Source organism: Salvelinus fontinalis, chromosome 6 (genome assembly GCF_029448725.1).
Source record: "Salvelinus fontinalis isolate EN_2023a chromosome 6, ASM2944872v1, whole genome shotgun sequence".
NCBI classification, from domain to species: domain Eukaryota; kingdom Metazoa; phylum Chordata; class Actinopteri; order Salmoniformes; family Salmonidae; genus Salvelinus; species Salvelinus fontinalis.
The window spans coordinates 20,948,761-20,976,133 of NC_074670.1; the positions used below are offsets into that span (position 1 = coordinate 20,948,761).

The 27,373-nt window shown below is 45.3% G+C and overlaps 1 protein-coding gene across 1 annotated transcript in view; it reads right to left on the bottom strand.

Moving 5' to 3' along the window:
* Positions 1–27,373, bottom strand: part of LOC129857328 (glutamate receptor ionotropic, kainate 2-like) — a gene marked incomplete in the record, with an annotated part of 311,711 nt that overhangs the window by 179,976 nt on the left and 104,362 nt on the right. Inside the window, 3 exon segments of the mRNA XM_055925459.1 lie at positions 18,325–18,498; positions 20,360–20,413; positions 26,370–26,551. Of these exon segments, the coding sequence (XP_055781434.1) occupies positions 18,325–18,498; positions 20,360–20,413; positions 26,370–26,551 (410 nt within the window).

Below are 27,373 nucleotides of genomic sequence, written 5' to 3' on the forward strand. Positions count from 1 at the left end.
TGCTTTGTGCAGACCGCACCACCCTCTGGAGAGCCCTGCGGTTGTGGGTGGAGCAGTTGCCATACCAGGTGGTGATACAGCCTGACAGGTTGCTCTCAATTGTGCACATGTAAAAGTTTGTGAGGGTTTTAGGTGGCAAGCCAAATTTATTCAGCCTCCTGAATAACATACTGTGTGGGTGGACCATTTCAGTTTGTCCATGATGTGAACATCGAGGAGCTGAATACTTTCCACCTTCTCCACTGCTGTCCAGTCGATGTGGATAGGGGGTGCTCGCTCTGCTGTTTCCTGAAGTCCACGATCATCTCCTTTGTTTTGTTGATGTTGAGTGAGAGGTTGTTTTCCTGACACCACACTCAGAGTGCCCTCACCTCTTCCCTATAGATTGTATCGTCATTGTTGGTGATCAAGCCTACTACTGTTGTGTCATCTGCAAACTTGATGATTGAGTTGGAGGCGTGCATGGCCACGCAGTCATGGGTGAACAGGGAGTACAGGAGGGGGCTGAGCACGCACCCTTGTGAGGCCCTAGTGTTGAGGATCAGCGAAGTGGAGATGTTGTTTCCTTCCTTCACCTTGTGGCGGCCCGTCAGGAAGTCCAGGACCCAATTGCACAGGGCGGGGTTGAGACCCAGTTTCTCAAGCTTAATGATGAGCTTGAAGGGTGCTATGGTGTTGAATGCTGAGCTGTAGTCAATGAACAGCATTCTTACATAGGTATTCCTCTTGTCCAGATGGGATAGGGCAGTGTGCAGTGTGATGGCAATTGCATTGTCTGTGGACCTTTTGGAGAGGTATGCAAAATTAAGTGGGTATAGGGTGGCAGGTAAGGTGGTGATATGATCCTTGACTAGCCTCTCAAAGCACTTCCTGATGACAGAAGTGATTGCTACGGGGCAATAGTCATTTAGTTAAGTTACCTTTTCCTTCTTGGGTACAGGAACAATGGTGGCCATCTTGAAGCATGTGAGGACAGCAGACTGGGATAGGGAGAGATTGAATATGCCCGTAAACACACCAGCCAGCTGGTCTGTGCATGCTCTGAGGACGCGGCTAGGGATGCCATCTGGGCCAGCAGCCTTGCGAGGGTTAACCTGTTTAAATGTCTTACTCACGTCGGCCGCGGAGAAGAAGAGGGAGAGCCCGCAGTCATTGGTAGCGGGCCACGTCGGGGGCACTGTATTATCCTCAAAGTGGGCAAAGAAGTTGTTTAGTTTGTCTGGAAGCAAGACCGTGACGTGGCTGGTTTTCTTTTTGTATACCGTGATTGCCTGCAGACCCTGCCACATACGTCTCGTGTCTGAGCCGTTGAATTGTGACTCCACTTTGTCCTTATACCAACATTCCGCTTGTTTGATTGCCATGCAGAGGGAATAACTACACTGTTTGTATTCAGCCATATTCCCATGGTTAAATGCGGTGGTTCAAACTTTCAGTTTTGCGCGAATGCCGCCATCTATCCACGGTTTCTAGTTAGGGTCTTGAAGCATGGATTCCGATTGGTCAGACCAGTGCTGAATAGTTCTTGTCACGGGTACATCCTGTTTGAGTTTCTGCTTATAGGAGGGGAGGAGCAAAATGGAGTCATGGTCAGATTTCCCGAAAGGAGGGCGGGGGAGGGCCTTGTATGCATCGCGGAAGTTAGAGTAGCAGTGATCCAGTGTATTGCCCGTATGAGTGCTACAATCAATATGCTGATAGAATTTTGGTAGCCTTGTTCTCAAATTTGCTTTGTTAAAATCCCCAGCTCCAATAAATGCAGCCTCAGGATATATGGATCCCAGAATTATCTTGGAAGGTAATAAGGTCAGCATTTGAGTGTGAGGAATTCTAGGTCAGGTGAACAAAAGGACTTGAGTTCCTGTATATTGTTACGATTACACCATGAGTCGTTAATCATGAAGCATACACCACCGCCCTTCTTCTTCCCAGAGAGATGTTATTTATGTAGGCGCGACGCATAAAGAATCCTGGTGGCTGTACCGACTCCGACAACATATCCAGAGAGATCCATGTTTCCGTGAAACAGAGTATGTTACAATCCCTGATGTCTCTCTGGAAAGCAACCCTTGCCCTAATTTCGTCTATCTTGTTATCTATAAACTGGACATTAGCGAGTTGAATACTCGGAAGCAGTGGGTGGTGTGCGCGCCTCCGAAGTCTGACCAGAAGGCCACTCCGTCTACCTCTTCTGCGGTGACGTTGTTTTGGGTCGGACTCTGGAATCATATCAAATGCCCTATGAATAGCAGCTCTATGTCACTGTAGTCAACTAACTTAGAACCTCTGTCTGTCTATGGATAGCAGCTCTATGTCACTGTAGTCGACTACCTTAGAACCTCTGTCTGTCTATGGATAGCAGCTCTATGTCACTGTAGTCGACTAACTTAGAACCTCTGTCTGTCTATGGATAGCAGCTCTATGTCACTGTAGTCAACTAACTTAGAACCTCTGTCTGTCTATGGATAGCAGCTCTACGTCACTGTAGTCAACTACCTTAGAACCTCTGTCTGTCTATGGATAGCTTACTTACTTACTCCTCGTTGCTCTCTGTGGAGCACAAGGCCACGACAGTTTATGTATATCAACACAATGTGACTGTGATAATCCAATGGAACATTAAAGTCCTTTGTCTGTCTGTTAACAGCAAAATGTAGCTTTGACACATCACAATAACCAACAGAAAAGACGCATGAAAAAAGAAACGGATGCAAAAGGGAAAAATGTGGACCTCGATAATCAGCCATCGAGAAATACAAAGTACAACCATCTAAATATAGCCCCTACTGCTGACACTGCTACTGTAAAAAAGGTTCACAGTGTAGTTCACTTCACAATGAATATTGGCCGTAAGCCACAGTAGAGAAATGATGCATCTGAAGTCAGACACACATCTAATAGTAAATGCTCTGCTATCTATGATAAACCCATTCACCAGACACAGAACAGCCTCTTCCTGTCACTAAAATCTAAACAGAGGAGAGAGAGAGAGAGAGAGAAAAACAATTAGCTGAGAGGTCCCTGAGATCATAAGTAATAATTTGATTGAAATGAAGTGACAGGTTTAACAAGCAGGGATAATTTCACATTTTCTTTCTTCCTGGGGGAAATCTGCCCTTTAATTGGGTTTGCAGGGCCTCATTGTTTGGCAAACAGTCCTAAAGCATACCGAGGCCCAGGCTGCCACTGTGTCTCATTATCCTCCACACAGTCTCGGTGTCACATTCCCCCGTCTCCCACCATCTCTCCATCTGGCTATCCCTTTCTCTCTCTCTCCTTCTCCCTCCCACCATCTCTCTGTCTGCCTCTGTCTCTCTCTTGCTCTTTCTATCTCTCTTTCTCTTACACTTTCTCTCTCTTCTTTCTCTCTCCTTTTCCCTCCTCTCAAGAGCTCACGCGCCCAAGCACATTGATGGATGTGTGTGTTTCCCCTTCCTTGACTGTGATAGTATTACTAAGACTTGTGCACACATTAAAACTGCTACCTGGTACCTGTTGGTATTTGTTTCTGGGTCTATAGGTTTTATTAAACAGGAAAAAGAAATCATTAAATTCTGGTCCACCATTACAGTCTGTTACCACACACCAGAATCAGACACAATATGTGTGAAGCGAACATGAAAAGCTCTCTCCCTCTCTCCTTCTCTCCCTCTTCTGCTCTCTCCCTCTATTCCTCTACCCCTCTCTCCCTCTCTCCCTCTCTCCCTCTTCCCCTCTCCCTCTTCTGCTCTCTCCCTCTATTCCTCTACCCCTCTCTCCCTCTCTCCCTCTCTCCCTCTCCCCCTCTCTCCCTCTTCTGCTCTCTCCCTCTATTCCTCTACCCCTCTCTCCCTCTTCCCCTCTTCACCTCTCTCCCTCTTCCCCGCTCTCCTTCTCTCCCTCTTCCCCTCTCTCCCTCTATTCCTCTTCCCCTCTCTCCCTCTCTCCCTCTATTCCTCTCTCCCTCTCTCCCTCTCTCCCTCTTCCCCTCTCTCCCTCTACACCTCTCTCCCTCTTCCCCGCTCTCCTTCTCTCCCTCTTCCCCTCTCTCCCTCTATTCCTCTTCCCCTCTCTCCCTCTCTCCCTCTATTCCTCTTCCCCTCTCTCCCTCTATTCCTCTTCCCCTCTCTCCCTCTCTCCCTCTATTCCTCTTCCCCTCTCTCCCTCTCTCCCTCCTCTACTCTTCCCATCTCTCCCTCTCTCCCTCTTCCCCGCTCTCCCTCTCTCCCTCTTCCCCTCTCCCTCTTCCCCTCTCTCCCTCTCTCCCCCTTCCCCTCTCTCCCTCTACTCCTCCATTACTGGATGCTATTCTGTCATACTAGAAAATGAAAAGTCCCTCCAATTTTCACTGCAAGATCATTTCCACAGAAAACATCTGTTGACAATGTCGCCTATTGAACCCCTTCTCTCTATTACTGAGATGGTGATGGGTGGGCTGTTGATTGCTGTTATTCTGTCGGGCAGGGTACTGTGCACACACACAGACACACACCCACACACAAACATAGACACACACTCCAGTGTACACACACACTCCAGTGGACTGCAGCATGTCTGATATTCTCAGTGGCTCCATTGTGGGGAAATTGAAGCAGCAGTGTGTGGCTGCAGATGGCTGTTATTGTGAACCAGGGGGAAACTACTGCCACCATCATGGCTCCAGCCAGGACCCAGAATAATGGGGGAACTCAATGGAGTGTTAAATAGGAAATCATCTGTTTTCAGTCACACATTTAATGTCATTGCCTCTCACCCAGTCTTTTTCCCTCTCTTTCTTTGCCAACTTTCTCCTCTCTCGCTCTCTCGCTCTCTCTCTCTCTCTCTCTCTCTCTCACACACACACACACACACACACACACACACACAAAGCCTCATTGTTGTTGTTGAGGGCCCTAGGTTATCTAATCTAGCATGGGCAGTTTTTCCACTGCGTGTTCACAATAGGGCCATTTGGGCTTGTAATGTGGGTCTGTGCTCCCTATCACTACCCTCTTCCAGACGACAAGTACCTCCCCCCAGCAGGGTTTCTCCATTAGGGACTTGATAGAGTCATCCTACCTGGTGCACACACACGCGCACACAGACACACACACACACACACACACACACACACACACACACACACACACACACACACACACACACACACACACACACACACACACACACACACACACACACACACACACACACACACACACACACACAAACAAATAGACCTCCTCTACCCAGATTATCTAGTCCATTTTCTCTTCTCCTTAATGGCCAAACTCATGAGGAGAGTCATCCGGCTTTATGACTTTAAAACAGGGAGCAGGGAAACTGATTGAAAAACAGCAGAGTTTTGTGATAGTTAGGGTAAAAGTAATTAGCCGGGGAGAGCAGAGGTCTGAACGGGTGTGTGAATTACCCCAGGACTGGCAGGATTATTTGTACTCTCAGGAGAGTTCTTTGAGCCCAATATGGTCTTAGTATGGCTTGTTTTGTCTTGAGGTGAACAGTGTGTGATGGACGAATATCATAGAAACACAAATGTGTCTCTCTTGACTGCACAGAGATCCAGGAATTACTCATAGATGAAGCTCATAAAAACCTCCAAGCAGAAGTTGTTGTATTATTAGCTGTGCCCACAAATAGATGTAAGATGTTGTTAGCTGTTGGTCAAAAACCCATTACATCACACAGCTGATAATTTTAGCTCCTCTCTTAAGGTCCTTTCTGAAAATAACAAAATCTATAATGTCATACTCCACTTCTCTCACTTCTTGCTCTCCTGTAATCCACACTGAACAGATCTCACATCTCACACCTAACTAGAGACTTGTCTCCCAGAGGTTGCAGCAATGTGTGCAGCAATGCGCACACACACACACGCACGCACGCACGCACGCACGCACACACACACACACACACACACACACACACGCACGCACGCACACACACACACACACGCACGCACACACACACACACACACACACACGAAACACACACACTCACACAAATGCAAACATAGAGTCTAGCAGATCACCGTCGCCTGCCATCAGGTTGCTACCATGAGGAATCGCCGCAGGCTGAGCAAAACCTTTTCACTTCACTGCACTGTCACACTCCCACTGGAGGAGTACAGTCTAAAAGCAGCAGCGGCAACTGGAAGAAAAAGGAAGAAAAATGGTTTGTTCCTTTCTAAGATTTATTTAAGAGAGGTAAGCTTTGGTTTTTATACCTTCAGGTACTTTGACTGTAGCAAAGTGAGTTTGCTTTCATGTTCCGTGAAAATCCCATCTTGTAAAAAGAAGAAGAGTCTCAAGATCAAGCTGCTTCACATTCTTGCTGTCTGTCTGTTTTATTGTCTCTCTTCATTTCTGCTAGAGCCCCCTTCTCCATTCTTTCCCCCACCCCAGTACAGACAGGACCCACAGGGCAGATTGGACACCTGGTCCTATTCATTTGGACACACTGTCGCAAAACATTTTGAAAAGGAAAACAAAAACAAGCGTTTCTGATTGGACCTGTTCTGGTGATCCTTCCCCGTTTCAGTCCGTTTTCTTACGTTTGATGCCTAATGAATAGGAATAGGATCCTGGATTGTGACTAAATAGTTAATCTGCCTAATTGATTTTCTCTCTTTAATAAGAGGCCACTGACTGCAAGGAGGGAGCACTGGGGCAATTCCATTAACTCTGAACTCTGACCCTTTATGACCCCATCCCTTATTTGACCCTCAGGACAATATGACAGGACCATTATACATTATGTTTAAGAACTATACCAATGTGGAATTGAACTGGTCATCCAAGACTACATTACACTTCAAAATGGAACCAAATGTTGAATTGGACAGGTCATCTGTTTGCCCACAGTACATAAGGTAGTGTTATTTTCTAAGTGAACTTTAATTTACATAACAGAGGTCTAATAATAGTCCAATGTTAGCTTGGCGTGCACAAGATGTGTTGTTAGGTGGATTTGGAATAGATTTTGAAGAGAGTTTGAATAGACAGTCTATTCTAAACCTGCAGCTCTTGTGAGTCAGTCATTGTGAGCCTAACAGTAAATTTGTGGCATGTCTTTACACATTCTTGATACTATTGCCAGAATAAATGTGAATTGGATAATATCCATCGCAAAGCTAGGACTGTGGTGTTGTCTTTTCTTATGGAATTTTGCATAAGATGTTTATCATGGTGGCTCATCACCCGATCCTGTATTCTAACGACTGTGACCTTGTATTGGATATAATTCATTCATACAACTAAGAAAATGTCCTCCAGGCCCTGCCTATAATCCTGGAGGCAAGGGATTGAATAGAAGAAGAATGTCTCTGCTCTATAACACCTAAAGAATCTCTGTGAGCAGCTGTCTGATGAGAGGCCCTTTCAGTCAAAGTAAGAAAAGAGTCAAAGTGAGACCATGCCATCAGATTCCCTTTGGCTGTCTTGATGTCTTCTTGTTTTGAAGAGGAGGAAGGTAGCCCAGAGGCCTTGTTTTTGAGCTCTCTTTGTACAGGCATGTGTGTTTATGTGCATGTGTGTGTGTGCACATGTCTGAGCAGCTGCAGGTTTATACCTGACTCACCCGTGGCTCACAGCAACATTACATCCCTGAACCGAGCACACCCCCGTTCTCATCCACGAGGCTGTAGTGGAGCAGGTTGAGAGCTTCAAGTTCCTTGGTGTCCATATCACCAACAAACTAGAATGGTCCAAACACACCAAGACAGTCGTGAAGAGGGCACGACAAAGCCTATTCCCCCTCAGGAAACTAAAAAGATTTGGCATGGGTCCTGAGATCCTCAAAAGGTTCTACAGCTGCAACATCGAGAGCATCCTGACTGGTTGCATCACTGCCTGGTACGGCAATTGCTCGGCCTCTGACCGCAAGGCACTACAGAGGGTAGTGACTACGGCCTTGTACATCACTGGGGCTAAGCTGCCTGCCATCCAGGACCTCTACACCAGGCGGTGTTAGAGGAAGGCCCTAAAAATTGTCAAAGACCCCAGCCACTCCAGTCATAGACTGTTCTCTCTACTACCGCATGGCAAGTGGTACCGGAGTGCCAAGTCTAGGACAAAAAGGCTTCTCAACAGTTTTTACCCCCAAGTCATGAGACTCCTGAACAGGTAATCAAATGGCTACCTGGACTATTTGCATTGTGAGTCCCCCCCAACCCCCCCAACCCCTCTTTTTACGCTGCTGCTACTCTCTGTTTATCATATATGCAACTACACATTCATGTACATACTACCTCAATTGGGCCGACCAACCAGTGCTCCCGCCTATTGGCTAACCGGGCTATCTGCATTGTGTCCCGCCACCCACCACCCGCCAACCCCTCTTTTACGCTACTGCTACTGTCTGTTCATCATATATGCATAGTCACTTTAACCATATCTACATGTACATACTACCTCAATCAGCCTGACTAACCGGTGTCTGTATGTAGCCTCGCTACTTTTATAGCCTCGCTACTGTGTATAGCCTGTCTTTTTACTGTTATTTTATTTCTTTACCTACCTATTGTTCACCTAACACCTTTTTTGCACTATTGGTTAGAGCCTGTAAGTAAGAATATCCCTGTTGTATTCGGCGCACGTGACAAATAAACTTTGTATTGATTTGATCAAAACACTGCATCATGGGTAATTCTGAGAGAACGCTGTGGTTACTGATGAGAGTGAACACTTGAATGTGTATATTTGTGTGAGAACTAGATTAGTTTAATATCATAATCTGTGTTATCTATATAGCTCATTCTTACCATAAACCCTGTGTGAGTGTCAACTGTTCAGATTATGTGAGTGAGATTAGTCCTGGCAGTGCAGTGCAGTAAAGGCGGTGCCACACACATAGTGTGGGTGTAGTGAGATGTTGGTTTCTGAGGTCCAATGTGGTTACAGTACTACAGTGATAAAGAGATGGGGTTTAGCCTCCCTTCTCCAACCCAGCTCTGAGTGGACTTGACAAAAAGCCGACCCCCTGTGATCTCTCCCCTCCCCTCCCCCTCTCTTCTCCCTGCACCCCCCCTCAACCCCTCTCACCCCCCTCCTCCCTCCTGCGTACCATTTCATCTCAGCTCTCAGGAACATAAATTAGTTTTTAAGTCTTTAAGAGGAGCTTTTCCAATTAAAAAGAGCCCCACTCTGTCAGGCATACAAATGCTGCCCAGGCCAGCCTTGAATAGGGTCTGCTGCAGACTACAGACATGAAGCCGCATAGCAGAGAGCTATACAGTGTGTGTGTGTGTGTGTGTGTGTGTGTGTGTGTGTGTGTGTGTGTGTGTGTGTGTGTGTGTGTGTGTGTGTGTGTGTGTGTGTGTGTGTGTGTGTGTGTGTGTGTGTGTGTGTGTGTGTGTGTGTGTGTGTGTGTGTGTGTGTGTGTGCAGAACCAGAGTGCTTAACTAGCAGAATCCAGCGTGGTGTGACTAAGACACAGCATCAGGAGAAATAATAGCCTTAAACACTCAACTGTATGTGGTGGTTTCCCCAGCAACGATAGATAATGAGCAAGAAGAGGAATCTGCTCCAAGGGCTCTCTGAGCGGAGCTACAGTTTAGTATGTATGTTTATAATGAGCATCGGTTATACAGGATGTGGCTAAAATATATGTCAAATGATACGAGCAGCAATTTTTGTGTAATGTTTAAAATACCAAACACGGAAATTGAACATGTTTGAAATTTGAACAACGTCTAACATGATAGGCATACCGCGTGTCTTGCTGTTTACAATGACCTTCAACAAAGGTTAGTATATATACTGTCTAGATGAATGTCAAAGCAAATGGAACAGGATTCAAGACTGTACTGAGCTTTGAGTGCAGCAATACATTGAGGTCATTCTGCAGAGGAGGAAAGGTCAATCCCTTTACCTGCCACAGTCTCTCTCTGTTATAAAGCTGTGCCCTGTTATGATGCTGGATGTAGCCTTGAACTATACTTGAAGAGTTTCTTTGCAAAACATTATATATCAATTTCTGAAATGTTGTTAAATTAGCTTTTATTGATTAGAACTTATGAAAGAGATTGGTGTGTTTTTTCACTATCTAACCATGCCATGGGGTTTTTCAATGACAGATATATATTTGTTTGAAACCTATCACTTGATGGGTTCATTTCAGAGAGAAAAATAAAGTGTTTTTGCAAAACGCTATATATCCGCTCAGAGAAATAACTAGTACTGCTCAGTAGGTTTTACACAGTCAAATGTAACAAATAACTAAATTTTTTATAAGAACTGTACAAATGATACATTTGTAAAATCAATATTTAAAAAAAAAAAATGAATCAATACTGTAACACGCGATCTGTATGTAAACTGTTAACATTTTACATTGAAGTCATTTAGCAGATGCTCTTATGCAGAGCGACTTGACCTTAAGATCGCTAGGTGAGACAACCACATATCACAGTCAAATATACAGGATACAAACATTCCATTCCAGCTAAACAATGGATATATAGTGTTTTGCAAAAAAACACATTTTAATACACATCTAAAATCTACAAATAAAAAATCTGAGAACAAATATTTTACACACACATGATTAGAAGCACAAGCATTTCGCTACACTCGCATTAACATCTGCTAATCATGTGTATGTGACAAATCAAATTTGATTTGATTTTATACCCATAAACAATCATTTCTGATAAAAAAACACAAATGTGAAAAAATGGTGGATGTAACGTTTTGGAAATGAACTCTTCACTTACTCTATAGACATGGCAATGTCAATCGCTGCTTTTTCTCCAGCGTTTCTTTCATCCGTCCTCTGACTTTCTTTCTCTCTCTCGCTATCTCTCTTCCTTTCTCTGCATACAGCCACGGTATCGTTATTCACTGTGTATTTATTCCTTGTGTTATTATAATGTTTGTTCTACTATTTCTATATATGTTTCTCTCTGCATTGTTGAGAAGGGCCATTAACTAAGCATTTCACTGTTAGTCAACACCTGTTGTTAATGAAGCATGTGACAAATAACATTTTATTTTATTTGTCTCTTTCTCTCTCTCTCTTTCTCCTTCACTTTCTCCCCCCCTCTCTCTCTCCCACCTCTCTCTCTCTGTCTCTCCTCTCTTCCCTCTTTCTCTCTCTCTCTCTCTCTCTCTCCCTCTGTCTCTCTCTCGCTCCCTCTCTCTCTCTTTCTTCTTTTCCTTCTCTCTCTCTCGCTTTCCCTCTAGCCGCCTCTCTATGAGCTCTCGTCAGTGTTGGATCTACAGTAACTCTGGCTCTCGAGATCTGCCAGTGTCGCTGTGTTTAATCAGGGTGCAGCACATGGCTGGGAGCAGTACACTGTGGGTAGCTGATCTAATGATGGCTCGTGATGCTGACTGGAGTTGAGCCGGTCTGAGACCAGCAGCTCATTACAGATGCAACGTCAGACAGGGACATTTTGAAAAAGAGAAGGATGATGAGAAAATGACAGGGAGGATGAGGAAAGGAGAGGGAGGATGAGAAAAGGAGTGGGATGATGAGGAAAGGAGCGGGATGATGAGGAAAGGAGGGGAAGGATGAGGAAAGGAGAGGGAAGATGAGGATGAGGGAAGGATGAGGAAAGGAGAGGGAAGATGAGGATGAGGAAAGGAGAGGGATGGAGGATGAGGAAAGGAGAGGGAGGGAGGATGAGGGAAGGAGAGGGAGGGTGAAGAAAGGAGATGGAGGATGAGGAAAGGAAAGGAAAGGGAGGATAAGGAAAGGAAAGGAGAGGGAGGGTGAAGAAAGGAGTGGGAAGACGAGGATGAGAAGGAGAGGGAGGGAGGATGAGGAAAGGAGAGGAGGATGAGGAAAGGAGAGGGAGGATGAGGAAAGGATAGGGAGGATGAGGAAAGGAGAGAGGGATGAGGAAAGGAGAGGGGGATGAGGAAAGGAGAGGAGGATGAGGAAATGAGTGGGATGATGAGGAAAGGAGGGGACGGATGAGGAAAGGAGAGGGAAGACAAGGATGAGGAAAGAAGGGGGAGGGAGGATGAGGAAATGAGAGGAGGATGAGGAAAGGAGAGGAAGGATGAGGAAAGGATAGGGAGGATGAGGAAAGGAGAGGGGGATGAGGAAAAGAGGGGGAGGATGTGGAATGGAGAGGGAGGATGAGGAAAGGAGAGGGAGGGAGGATGAGGAAAGGAGAGGAGGATGGGGAAAAGAGAGTGAGGATGAGGAAAAGAGGGGGAGGATGAGGAAAGGAGAGGAGGATGGGGAAAAGAGAGCGAGGATGAGGAAAGGAGAGGGAGGATGAGGAAAAGAGAGCGGGGATGAGGAAAAGAGAGCGAGGATGAGGAAAGAAGAGGGAGGATGAGGAAAGGAGAGGGAGGATGAGGAAAAGAGAGCGAGGAAGAGGAAAGAAGAGGGAGGATGAGGAAAGGAGGGGGAGGATGAGGAAAAGAGAGGGAGGGTGATGGAAGGAGAGGGAGGATGAGGAGTAAAAAGGTAGGGAGGATGGGGAAAGGAGAGGGAGGATGAGGAAAGGAGAGGGAGGATGAGGAAAGGAGAGGGAGAAGGAGGATGAGGAAAAGTGAGGAAGGATGACGACAAAATGATGATGACCTTCTCAAAACCCAAACACTGGCGGGTTTTGATGTCATACACATGGGAACATACCATCAGTATGTAGGATACTGATGGTATGCAGAACAGTCAAATAGATATTCACATTTGTCAATTCTGTCCTGAATTCAAATGAGATTACATACACTGAGTGTACAAAACATTAGGAACATCTGCTCTTTCCATGACCTAGACTGACCAAGTTCAATCAGTGTAGATGAAGGGGAGGAGGCAGGTTAAAGAAGGATTTTTAAGCCTTGAGACAATTGAGACATGGATTGTGTATGTGTACCATTCAGAGGGTGAATGGGCAAGACACAATGTTTAAGTGACTTTCAACGGGGTATGGTAGTAGGTGCCAGATGCACCGGTTTGAGTGTGTCAAGAATTGCAACGCTGCTGGGTTTTTCACACTCAACAGTCTGCCGTGTGTATCAAGAATGGTCAACCACCCAAAGGACATCCAGCCAACTTAACAAAACTGTGGGAAGCATTGGAGTCAACATGGGCCAGCATCCCTGTGAAATGCTTTCAATACCTTATAGATTCCATGCCCCGACGAATTGAGGCTGCTCTGATGGCAAAAGGGGGTGCAACTCAATATTAAGAAGGAGTTCCTAATGTTTTGTACACTCGGTGTATGGGGGGGGGGGGGGGTGGTTATAAGAGTTAGATATAGAGTCAGATCCTTAACATGGAGATATTTCACATGGTTCAGACTGAGAGTAGAAGTTTGATAGTGGGAAAGAGTAACATGGCTCATAGCTCTCAGGGGAGCAGTGGGATGATGTGTGGAGCTGGCAGCAGTACCTGGAGGAGAGGAGACCTAGTCAGTTGTGTGTGTCTTCCACATTTAACCCAACCCCTCTGAATCAGAGAAGTGCGGGGGGCTTCCTTAATCCGCTGTTGGGGGTTAACTGCATTGCTCAAGGGCAGAACGGTTACTGGCCCAACGCTCTTAACCACTAGGCTACCTGCCGATCCTGAGAGAGAAGAGAGGGAATTGAGGAGAGGGAAACAGGAAAGGGGATAGAGGAGAAGAGAGGAGTGGGGTGGATGGAGGAGAGGGTGATGGTGAAAAGGAGAAGGGGAATAGAGGAGAGGAGAGGAGAGGAGAGGAGAGGAGAGGAGAGGAGAGGAGAGGAGAGGAGAGGAGAGGAGAGGAGAGGAGAGGAGAGGAGAGGGGGATGTCAGAGTGGGGGGATGGGGGATTGGGGGAGGACGACATGCCAGCCCTGTTTCCAAAATCTAGATTATCACTCCGTTTCCGTAGTAACCCATCTCCAGGGACACCTGTCTATGCTGGTACCTGGCGGCGATACCATGGGGCACATAGTTATTAATGCAGCCCCGTGTCTGTGCACACTTCACGTGACAGCGGCTACGCTTCCACACAAACACACACACCGGTTACACACACACACACACACACACGCTATAAAACACACACCTGCACACACAAACCCACACACACCATCAGCATGCTACACACAGCCACCACAGCGCCAACAACAAATGACAGCAGCTCAGCCAGAACACAAAATGGACACACATACTACTTTATTTATAGCTCTACGTTTTAAGTGGGCTATAGTCTGCTTCCACTGATTGGACAAAGGAATAGGATTTCTAACCAATCAGATTCAAGATGTTTCAATAAATGTTGTGGTATAATCTAGTAAAAGCTTGTCAAACGGCAATCCAATAGGAAGACATAAAACCACACAGTGTGTGCTTTGCAGAGGTATTGAATGGGATAAAGGATGAGACTGGTCTAGTTTTGGGTCATCTCAGCGGCAGTAGAGCCTCTGGCCTTGGGAGACTGCTTGTCTCTGCCAGCTACCACACATGCCAACCAGCTGCCCGAATAATGCCCCGCATATTCCACTTCCAAATTCCTCTCCCCGCATGTGGACAGATGCAGCGCCAAATCCCAAATCCAAGACCCGCAGCCACAAAAAGAGTGAGCTGGTCTAAAATACAGAGAGAGGCAGACGGCCACAGCTTAGATAGAGGAGCTTCATCTGTGGGGTGCAGAAATGGGGTTCAAATGGGTTTCATTACAAAACCAAGACTGAAGAGGATGCCAATATCTGGTAAAGAAATATCGCTCACTACCATATAGTAGCTCTCACTTCTATTGGAGGGGTGTCATAGTACTGGATTAAAATGTGTCTTATCCCAGGGTCTGCCCAGGATCTGTCCAGGGGTCTGTCCAGGGGTCTGTCTGGGGGTCTGTCCAGGGTCTGTCCAGGATCTGTCCAGGGGTCTGTCCAGGGGTCTGTCTGGGGGTCTGTCCAGGGTCTGTCCAGGATCTGTCCAGGGGTCTGTCCAGGGGTCTGTCTGGGGGTCTGTCCAGGGTCTGTCCAGGATCTGTCCAGGGGTCTGTCCAGGGGTCTGTCTGGGGGTCTGTCCAGGGTCTGTCCAGGAGTCTGTCTGGGGGTCTGTCCAGGGTCTGTCCGGGGGTCTGTCCAGGGTCTGTCCGGGGGTCTGTCCAGGGTCTGTCCAGGGTCTGTCCAGGGTCTGTCCAGGGCTGTGTCAGGAGTTCGCTGGCTTGCCAGGGCTGTTTAAGGGCTGACCCATTGTCTAACGCCAGATAGAGCGATGGTGACGCGTGTCACGTTAGAATGACGCCATCTGTCGGAAGACATTGGGGGCTGACCCTGCTGGCCAGGTCTGTCCAGGGCTGTTCAAGTGTGTTCAGGGCTTGTCCAGCAGCCTGCTAGCTGGCTACCCCAGCTAGGGTCAGCTACCCCTCTCCGGCAGGCAGCAGCCAGGTTCTCCGCCCCTTGCTGCAACTCAGGGAGATCACCCCGGAGACGCCATGGTGACGGCGTGATGGACAGGTCGATCAGGAGAAGGCGCTGAGCCGAGGGGACGACTAAGAGAGCACAGAATAATTATTCTCTCAATCTCTCCACACTTCTCTCTCTCTCTCTCTCTCTCTCTCTCTCTCTCTCTCTATCTCTCCCTCTCCTCCATTTTCTCAATCTTTCTCCTTCTCCATTCAACCGCTCTCTTCTCTCTGTCTCGATACTCTTTCTATGTCTGGTTTCATTCTTCACATCTGGAAGAGTTTCTGCCAGTCGTTCAGTCTTCTATATGATGTATGTGTATGGCTGTTTGAGTGATGGTTGAGTAATGTGATTCCATCCATGTTTGACTGCTGTTATTGAGAAGTATTTCCCATAGCTGGACATGTAATGATAGCCTAGCTGCAAATCACAAAATGGCATCCCACCCAGTAGCACAGACGTGTCCATTTGAATTTGCCCTGGATCTATGTCAATCATTCTTCGTGGGGGAAGTATTGGTATGATTACTGATGGTGTGGTCGTTAGGTTTCCATTACAGCAACACCATTTTATCCTCAAACTCCTGACTTAAACAAAACAGCGGCCAACTACATTCAAATCGTGGGGTTAGGTATCTGCCCTGACCCAAAGAGAGAGCTGGTTAAAAAGTAATACCTCCCCTTTCCAACTCAAGACAGAGAGATAAATTGTAGGATGTATGGTCATGCCTGGGTGTTTTGAGAATCTCCTCGAGATTAGCCTAGCCGCCTCAGAGTGAAACAGACAGAAGCTAAAGCAATTAGCAAGCAGGAGAAATTATGCTAATGAACCTGTAGGGCTTGTTAGGTCATTTTCATTATGCGTGTTAAGCCGTGACAGGGCAGGACTTCCTTCTCCAAAGGAAGATTAATTGTAGCATAAAGGAATGAGGTGCAGAATTAAGCTTTATTATTCAGCATTGCAGCACACAAACAAATCCAGTAAAAAAAGAGAAGAAGGAGAAGAAAACATCCTGGGGTGAAAAGGAAAATTTGTCAGTTTGATCATTATCCTCTTTGACACTGGGGTTTGTTTCCGAGGTTTTCCCGGTGACAGGATCCTTTCGTGAGTCACAGCCAAATAAGGCAGGCACTGAGATCAATTTAAGCCAAAATAACAAGGCTGTAGCCAAGCTAGGTGGGAGAGGACCACCTCTCTCTAATCTCGCAGAGCGCTCTGTTCTGCAGATCAAACAGTAGGATCACACAGAAAAGTCAAATCCAAAGTGTTAAAAGTTGTTTTAAAAACCTGGTGCCTGGACCAGGATTTGTCTACCTCTTCACCTCTTTTTGCTGGATATGATTTTAACTGTTCTCCATCTACTCTCCATTCTTTCCAACATCATTGTAGAAAAAATGTATCCATCCACACACAAACACACAAATACACACAAAGAAACACACAACATTTCCATAGGGTTTCAAACAATAAACTTTGAAAGCAGTGGGCCGGAAGAAAAGAGCTGTATAAAAATAGCTGAGTCTTTGTATTGCTCTGGGTGTAATCTGTCATGATCGCCAGTCCATAAGTTACATCAGCGGTTCAGTACTTAAGCACACAAGACTGTAAATACAGCTCACAAATGAAGCCGTTAATCAAACGTTTACGGAACCTTTCGCCATGTCAATATGCATTAGCTGCTGACTGATTGCCATTTGTCTAATGAATCAATCCCCGCCTTCCAACTATGCCATTAATTCCCTGATGAGCGGGGTCACAGCACTGTCCTCCCCTGGAATAAATCTTCTGATGCCTCTGATCCAAAAACAACAGTCTTATGAAGTAATACTCATCCAGTCTTATAGACTACATAAGGAACAGAGGGGAACACAAACAGCTGATAGAGGGCTTTGCAGTTGTCCTTGCCACTACAAATAGTGGAGTGGAGACCTATTGATCTGAGAGCTAATTTATGTACATGCGTGTGGAGGGCAAAGCACCAAGTCAGTTGATTCCTTAGGTTTCAATTGACTATGTGTCAGAGAAATACATCAACTGCCCCCAGTCTATTGGAGGCCTCCAGAGAGAAGCACCACCAACTGACCCACTAATCCAACAGAAGACTCTTACAAAGAGGAAAACCGGTCTAAGATACAGTACAACCCTGGAACTAACTCTTCAGCAAGGTTCCTTGAACCTTAAAGGAAGCTCTCTCTCCTCAGTGGCAATCCACAGCTATCAACACCCAGCCAGCATCCGCTTCCCTCCAACTGGAATAGGACCAGTCAGTCCAGCCATATGTCACTTTTAGCACCTTAACAGTTGTTCTGGAATGAATCTGGAACCCTAATTCCAGTCATCTCTCTCCCTTTCTCTCCATCTCTCTCACTCTCACTCTCTCGCCCTAATTCCAGTCCTCCCTCTCTCCTTGTCTCTGGTGAGTTCATATTTTGGCAGTGCTCCCAGATAAGAGAGAGTAGCGGTGTAGCAGGACTGCTGTAGAACAGTCATTACTGGCTGTGTGCTGTTATCAGAGAGGAGTTGGATCCATGCAATAGGAGGCATGTTATCACACAGGGCTCAGAGCCCAGGGACCCAGGAGGTTGTGTGTTTCAGTCCTCTGAGACAGGCTGGATGCTCACAGGAAGACGATGCTCAGAGCATGGCTGTTTCACTAACGGCTAATACATTGGCAACAATCACACACAGAGAAAGCATAGTCTACGTCCTAACAACATTCCTGCCTTACTCCATCAAAGGTCTAATGTGATATCTAAAATATCTAGGAAAAAATCTACCGGTGGAATGGATCTCTCTGCCAGACAGCAGTAACACTTCCAGCATAAGTCCCTATTCCATAATGATAATATTCAGAACTTTGCAGAAGAGCAGAGCAACAAAGAGTCATAGACATATAGCCCAATCATAGGAGCTGCTGCGTCCGAAATGGACTAAAGGCTATAGGGAATAGAGGTTAGCAAATCGGGTGCTATTTCCGATTGGCCTCATACAGTAGCTGTAGTGATGACTCACCGTCATGAAGCCGTCCAGTAGGCCAGAGTCAGGTTTGGGCGGGGCCTGCAGGCGTTCCATGGACCACTTCTCTATGATGGAGGCCACTTGGCTGTTCTCCGTATTCAGGATCCTAAAGCCAGTCATGTTCACCCCACTGTAACGGTAGGCCTCCACGTCCAGCGCAAACAGGTCCTGACAGGGAAGAGTTAAGAGTCAGGCAACTAGGAAAAGAACATACAAAGGCCTATATATAATACACTAAAGAGAGGTTATAACTGTGTTATAAACAAAGCTAAACAAAGCAATTTTTTTCCAGTAGGAGCAAAAAGGATTAAGTATAGACTAACAATTAAATAGGAATGCTGATTGTGAATATGCAAGGACACGGTAGCAATGTGAGTTAATGTGTGGTGTCTGAGTGCTGTCCTCTGCTGGAGCTAACACTGGAGTATAAAGTCAAATCTGGCAGAAAATGGCTGCCATATGTGTTCATGGATGTGGATGGGTTGTTCACTCTGGAGGGAGAGTTAAGCTCTCAGCACTGCGTCCCCACTCTGCCAAACTCAACATTGGAACATGTTAGAACGTCCTCCTATCTGTTCCCTCTCCCCAGTCCCTTCCAACTCCCCATCTTCACTCATTTTCACTTTTCTCATTTCATACATCCTGCAAATGGCTTCGCAACACTTAATTGCGTTCATTGTGATATACTGAATGGCTTCTATAAAGAGAATGTGGACATTTAGATCTTTCATTTTAAAAAATGTAATGGAAGGATGTATTTTCCTTGATGAAAAGCTCTGGCAGCGAAGAAAACGGAAGGTTTTAGTTGAAAGGATTTTAATATTCTGGCTGGGGGAGTGTTTTGAACTTAACTCTAGCTACTGTTAGATGAATGAGATATGGCTTTAACAGGAGTAAGACTTGAATAATGTTTCTGACCTGACAACGGGACAGGGAGTGAATATGGGAGAGAGGGAGTCAGGGATAATGTAGAGGGTGTGTGTGTGTGTGTGTGTGTGTGTGTGTGTGTGTGTGTGTGTGTGTGTGTGTGTGTGTGTGTGTGTGTGTGTGTGTGTGTGTGTGTGTGTGTGTGTGTGTGTGTGTGTGTGTGTGTGTGTGTGTGTGTGTGTGTGTGTGTGTGTGTGTGTGTGTGTGTGTGTGTGCGTGTGTGTGTGTGTAAGGGGGGGGGAATCATCTCTGCAGAAAGAGAGAAATAGAGCAGCCACCGGGAGTAGGCCAAGGGCCATGTCAGTTACACAACCATGGGGTGTCAGAACTGAACAGCTATCTGACCCCCCCCCCTGCCCCTCTATCTCTCTCTCTCTCTCTCTCTCTCTCTCTCTCTCTCTCTCTCTCTCTCTCTCTCTCTCTCTCTCTCTCTCTCTCTCTCTTACTCTCTCTCTCTCTCTCTCTCTCTCTCTCTCTCTCTCTCTCTTACTCTCTCTCTCTCTCTCTCAGTCTCTATCTCTCTCTTTCAAGAGAGAAATGATAGTTGACACTCTCCTCTCTGCCACATTTCCCTGTTCTCCTCCAGGGAAAAGTAGGGAGGCTGTCATTCACGTTCACATTCAATGTTCTTGTTGCCCTCAATCATCACAGCACATGAGCTAGGTCATTCTGACAGCACTTTCTTTCTCACACCTAAGACATAAAAGAGATTGTTGCTTTACTTTTGATGCATGAACATTTCACACTTCAGGACTTGTGGATTGGCTGTTAGTCAGTTTGAGGGAAAACATGAGGATTTCACATTTCAGGACTTGTGGATTGGCTGTTAGTCAGTTTGAGGGAAAACATGAGGATTTCACATTTCAGGGCTTGTGGATTGGCTGTTAGTCAGTTTGAGGGAAAACATGAGGATTTCACACTTCAGGACTTGTGGATTGGCTGTTAGTCAGTTTGAGGGAAAACATGAAGATTGAAGACTGCCTCTGTTTAGCTCACACCTTCACTGTGTCAGAAGTTTCCAGATGGATACAACAGTTAGACAAGCAAAATGATGGGAAAGCATCTGGGTAGGCAGTGGAACATATGGCTGTACTTTACTTACCAGTGTGGTGAAGATGTAGTGATAGTACTCTGTCATCATCCCCATAGCAAGAGCCTGGAGAGAGAGAGAGGGGGGGAGAACATTTGTGAATGCTGAAAGTGTGAATCTACAGTTTACATTTTGCAGTGTGTGTGTGTGTGTGTGTGTGTGTGTGTGTGTGTGTGTGTGTGTGTGTGTGTGTGTGTGTGTGTGTGTGTGTGTGTGTGTGTGTGTGTGTGTGTGTGTGTGTGTGTGTGTGTGTGTGTGTGTGTGTGTGTGTGTGTGTGTGTGTGCGTGAGCGTGCATGCGTGTGCGTGAACGCGTGCCTGCGTGTGTATGGAGTTATGTGTATTTCTGTGTATAAAATATATAAACCTCACATCCACTCTCCTCTAAGCCTGCTGTAACCATCTCCTCCTCCCTCCATCCCTCCATCCCTGCATATCTCCCTCCCCTCTATCCATCCATCCATCCATCCATTTGCCCTTCAACAGTGAGGGCTCACATCACTCACTAATGACGGCAATTAAGCAGACCCAAAGGCCAGGATTCACTCTCATCAGGGATAGAGAGGTAATGCTGTGAGTGAGGAGGGTGATTCTACTTCGTTCTCTGTGAATATACTGTACGCTGATCTCTATCAGAAGTGAGAAAAGAGAAAATAGTTGGAGCTCTCTCTCTCTCTCTCTCTCTCTCTCTCTCTCTCACTCACTCACTCACTCACTCACTCACTCTCTGTCTCTCTGTCTCTCTGTCTCTCTCTCAATTCAATTCAAATCAAGGGGCTTTATTGGCATGGGAAACATATGTTAACATTGCCAAAGCAGGTGAAATAGATAAACAAAAGAGTAATAAACAATAAAAAATGAACAGTAAACATTACACTCACAGAAGTTCCAAAATAATAAAGAGGTTTCAAATGTCATATTATGTCCATATACAGTGTTGTAACAATGTACAAATAGTTAAAGTACAAAAGGGAAAATAAATAAACATAAATATGGGTTGTGTTACAATGGTGTTCGTTCTTCACTGGTTGCCCTTTTCTTGTGGCAACAGGTCACAAATCTGATGATGGCAAACTGTGGTATTTCACCCAGTAGATATGTGAGTTTATGGAAATCGGGTTTGATTTCGAATTCTTTGCGAATCTGTGTAATCTGAGGGAAATATGTGTCTCTAATATGGTCATTTGGCAGGAGGTTAAGAAGTGCAGCTCAGTTTCCACCTAATTTTGTGGGCAGTGTGCACATAGCCTGTCTTCTCTTGAGAGCCAGGTCTCCTTCGGCGGCCTTTCTCAATAGCAAGGCTATGCCTACTGAGTCTGTACATAGTCAAAGCTTTCCTTAAGTTCGGGTCAGTCTCAGTGGTCAGGTATTCTGCCACTGTGTACTCTCTGTTTAGAGCCAAAAAGCATTCTAGTTTGCTATGTTTTTTGTGAATTCTTTCCAATGTGTCAAGTAATTATCTTTTAGTTTTCTCATGATTTGGATGGGTCTAATTGTGTTGCTGCCGTGGGGCTCTGTGGGGTCTGATTGTGGAGACTCTTCTCCAGGTTCATCTCTCTTTAGGTGGTGGCTTTGTTATGGAAGGTTTAAACCTGTTGAGGACAGAGGGCGCTGTTTTCACTTTGGGGGAAAATCGTGCCTAATTTAAACGGCCTCGTACTCAATTCTTGCTCGTACAATATGCATATTATTATTACTATTGGATAGAAAACACTCTCTAGTTTCTAAAACCGTTTGAATTATATCTGTGAGTAAAACAGAACTCATTTGGCACAAACTTCCTGACCCGGAAGTGGAAAGTCTGAAATCGAAGCTCTGTTCTAGGTCCTGCCTATAAATGGGCATGATACGTATTAGTATACATGCACATCATACAGCTTCCCCTGGATGTCAAGAGGCGGGGAGAGAAGAAATGGAGTGTTTATCTTGGTCTGAAGTGGAATAAATCCTCTTGGAATGACGTGTCACCCATTTCCTGTTTTCAGGAAGGCGCGAGAAGGAACCGGGGATTGCCTTATGAAAAGATTTCGTTATAGGCGACTACTATCTCCGGCTTTGATTTTATTTGATACATGTGACCATATCATCGTAAAGTATGTTTTTTCAATATAGTTTAATCAGATTATTGACATTTTTTCGGGAGTTTTGCCGTGTTCCGTTCTCTTCCGTTTGTTGACATGGAGAGATGCGTGCCACTTGGCTAGTGTGCTTGGTAAATCGAGAGGGAAAAAGGCCGTTCTAAATCCAAACAACAATTGTTCTTGACAAAGGACCCCTTGTCCAACATTCTGATGAAAGATCAGCAAAAGTAGGAAACATTTATGATGCTATTTCATATATCTGTCGTACATGTGAACTAGTCGTTGGCGCCCAGCTTTTGGGTACTCTCTAGCTATACCGAAGCTGTATGTCGTAATGAAGTTATTTTTAGAATTCTAACACGGCGATTTCATTAAGAACTAATGTATCTATCATTTCCTATACAACATGTATTTTTTAGTTATGTTTATGAATAGCTATTTGGTCAGAATATGTGTGTCAGAAAAAGTGTCAGAAAAATATCCGGACGTTGTGGGAAAAAGTAGCTACGTTAGCACAATGTATAACCACTGATTTCAGCTCTAAATATGCACATTTTCGAACAAAACATAAGTGTATGTATAACCTGATGTTATAGGACTGTCATCTGATGAAGCATATCAAGGTTAGTCAAAAATTATATATATTTTGCTGGTTTGTTACAATCGCTAACTTTTGCTACTGGGAAATGGCTTGTGTTTCTGGCTTTTGTGGTAAGCTAATATAACGCTATATTGTGTTTTCGCTGTAAAACACTTAATAAATCAGAAATATTGTCTGGAATCACAAGATGCCTGTCTTTCATTTGCTGTACACTATGTATTTTTCAGAAATGTTTTATGATGAGTAATTAGGTATTTGACGTTGGTGTCTGTAATTATTATGGCTGCTTTCGGTGCAATTTCTGACGGTAGCTGCAATGTAAACTATGATTTATACCTGAAATATGCACATTTTTCGAACAAAACATAGATTTATTGAATAACATGTTATAAGACTGTCATCTGATGAAGTTGTTTGTTGGTTAGTTTGGTTGGTTCTTGGTTAGTTTGGTTGGCTTTGTGCATGCTACCTGTGCTGTTAAAAATGTCTGTCCTTTTTTGTATTTGGTGGTGAGCTAAAATAAATATACGTGTTGTTTTCGCTGTAAAACATTTCAAAAATCGGTCATGTTGGCTGGATTCACAAGATGTGTACCTTTCATTTGCTGTATTGGACTTGTTAATGTGTGAAAGTTAAATATTTCTAAAAAATATATTTTGAATTTCGCGCTCTGCCTTTTGGAATGTGGGAGGAGTTCCGCTGGCGGAACGCCAGAGCAGAACAGGTTTTAACGGATCTTTTCTGGATTTTGATAATTAGCGGGTATCGGCCTAATTCTGCTCTGCATGCATTATTTGGTGTCCTACATTGTACACTGAGGATATTTTTGCAGAATTCTGCATGCAGAGTCTCAATTGGGTGTTTGTCCCATTTTGTGAATTCTTGACTAGTGAGTGGACCCCAAGCCTCACAACCACAAAGGGCAATGGGTTCTATAACTGATTCAATAATTTTTTTGCCAGATCCTAATTGGTATGTCAAATTTTAAGTTACTTTTGATGGCATAGAGTGCCCTTCTTGCCTTGTCTCTCAGATCGTTCACAGCTTTGTGGAAGATACCTGTGGGGCTGATGTTTAGGCCAAGTTATGTATAGTTTTTTATGTGCTCTTGGGCAACGGTGTCTAGATGGAATTTGTATTTGTGGTCCTGGCGAATTGTTTATTTCTCTTTTTTGGAACACCATTATTTTGGTCTTACTGAGATTTACTGTCGGGGCCCAGGTCTGGCAGAATCTGTGCAGAAGATCTTGGTGCTGCTGTAGGCCCTCCTTGGTTGTTGACAGAAGCAACAGATCATCAACAAAGAGTACTCTTTCCCTCACTCTATCTTTGTCTCTCTGTCTGTCTTTCTCTCTCTGTCTGTCTCTCTATTTCCCTCACTCCATCTCTGTCTCTCTCTCTCTCTCTCTCTGTCTATCTGTCTCTGTCTCTCTTTCCCTCACTCTATCTCTGTCTCTCTCTCTGTCCCTCTGTCTCTCTCTCTGTCTCTCTCTCTATGTCCCTCTCTCTCTGTCTCTCTCTCTATGTCGCTCTCTTTTTGTCTCTCTCTCGCTCTTTGCTTCACTCTATCTCTGTCTCTCTCTCTGTCTCTCTCTCTGTCTCTCTCTGTCTCTCTCTTTCCCCCACTCTATCTCTGTCTCTCTCTCTCTCTCTCTCTCTTTCCCTCACTATCTCTGTCTCTCTCTCTGTCTCCCTCTGTCTCTCTCTCTTTCCCTCACTCTGTCTCTCTCTCTGTCTCTCTCTTTCCCTCACTTTTACTCTCTCTCTCTTTCCCTCACTCTATCTCTGTCTCTCTCTTTCCCTCACTCTCTCTCTCTCTCTCTCTCTCTCTCTCTCTCTCTCTCTCTTTCCCTCACTCTCTCTCTGTCTCTCTCTGTCTCTCTTTCCCTCACTTTATCTGAATTTAGATGATATAACTGCTGACAGACAGATGACTGTGCTCATTACCTTGGTCTGGTCAGTGGCGGCCATGTTTTGCTAACAGAATTACAGACTCCTATGTCGCTATATCACCTGTTGTAGGGATATTATGTCTTATAGGTGAACATCTCAAGAAGTCCCTGTTATGGCAGCATTAAATCGTGGGTCTACTCTGTGTGTGTCTGTTAGGGCCTTTGGCTGAGTGCCCACCCTATTTAAGCGCTATAAATGTGGCTTGGTCTCCTAGGCAGCTGCGACTGGTGAGTCGTGCTGCAGTTCCCTGACAGCTTCGCTAAACCATTAGGAATCACAGATGATGATTGTGCAGGGAAATGGAGAGTGATTAAATGGGAAAGGTCAGGCCAGCAATTGCTGCCGGTGTCAGGTGGGTACGGTAAGTATCCTGGTGGGTTGAACATCCTCTAATCTACTCACCAATAATGCAGCTAGCATTACCCCTGGCCAATGAGGTTACACAGACAATAAGGGTGCAGAATGAAATGATTGTATTTCCTTTTCCAATCAGATGACAACATTCAAATGTTCCTCTTCATTGGGTGGACCTGATGGAAGTCTGTGTTTCTTAGCCAATCAGATATCTTCAATCCTATTATACACTGCACTATATCCGTGGACACCACAGAGGGATTGGGGAAATCTGCAGTAATTAGAAACGCGTCGTTTAGGGATCAGAAGAAAAATGATCTTTTAGCACCTGCATATCATGAGTATTTGGCCACCTGCATATGAACTCCAGAGGAAGGCCTACAGAGGTTAACATGAATAATTTGAAGCTGGATATTTAGCATGCAGACCATCCCACAATGGCACTATGAACGACAGTTAAACCACCTCCAGTTGTTTCTTGTACGGTAGAAGATTGATCTGCGTCTCTAAAGAGTACCATGACTGTCGTCTCAGAGTGAAATGAGGACAAGAATCCTTCCCTCACTGAGTCAGGCGTGTGTCTTGTAATGAGGATATCATAGAAAAGTCCTTCATTACCCCCCATTACCAGGGAGTAGCTCACATGCCACTAGCTAATGATAGGTGTCCTTGACCTTCATAACCAATCACCAGCTACTACACTGATTAAAAAAGGCAAGCGGGAGAGTGAGGGAGAAAGAGTGAGTGCCAGGGTGAGTCATGTTATCTTTAATATTTGATACATTCTGGAAGCAGGAGGAGGAATATGAATGTTTTTAATTGAGTCCGTATTAAACACCCTCTCTTTCTGTTTCAGGTGTAGCTGATATCCTGCATGATTAAAATGACCTTAGAGAACATTCCTTCTTTCAAGGAAATGTACAAAAAAACGTCTTTTTCACCCAGTTTGACAAAACTTGTCTGAATTGACTGGGGATTGGGACTTCTCACTCACACAAACACAGACACATATCACTTCCCCTCCTGACACACACCTGTTTTAGGATGCCGGCAGCCATTTCGTGTCCACAGTCGAAGATGACGTGGAACTCCTTTCCTCTCTTCATCTCCTTGAGGAGAGGCTTTGCGTCCTTGGTGTCCGCTGGCAACTGGCGGATCTTCAAGCGGATGTTGTAGCGAGATGGAGCCTTTATGAGCTCCTGTAACCGAATAAGACCTTCAGAGGAAACACAGAGACAAAAAAATGGAGTAAGTATGTGTGAGAGAGGAAATGAAGCAATGTACAATACATATACCATTTTGAATAGGGAAAGGGGGATACCTAGTCAGTTATCCAACTGAATGCCTTCAACTGAAATGTGTCTTCCGCATTTAACCCAACCCCTCTGAATCAGAGAGGTGCAGGGGGGCTGACTTAATCGACATCCACATCATCGGCGCCCGGGGAACAGTGGGTTAACTGCCTTGCTCAGGGGCAGAATGACAGCTTTTTACCTTGTCAGCTCAGGGATACTATCCAGAAACCTTTCGGTTACTGGCCCAACGCACTAACCACTAGGCTACCTGCCACCCCAGATATGTCATGTTAATTCCGTTTCTGTTGCAAACAGTGCAGGCTTCCCATTTTCCAAAGATAAACTACAAATATGTATCTCTGGTAATTGAAGTTATACTCTTTATTCATTTGACTCCCTTGGTTTTAATTAGTAGTAGATAAGGAAGCTCTATGAATAGATGTCTAATGTCATTCCAATTTTAATGAAATCCATCCATCTGTCAACTTGTCTCGTATCTCTTCCCTCCTCCCTCCTCCCTCCTGCCTCTTCCCTCCTCCCTCCTCCCTCCTCCCTCCTCCCTCCACCCTCTTCCCTCCTCCCTCCTGCCTCTTCCCTCCTCCCTCCTCCCTCCTCCCTCCTCCCTCTTCCCTCCTCCCTCCTCCCTCCTGCCTCTTCCCTCCTCCCTCCTCCCTCCTGCCTCTTCCCTCCTCCCTCCTCCCTCTTCCCTCCTCCCTCCTCCCTCCTCCCTCCTCCCTCCTGCC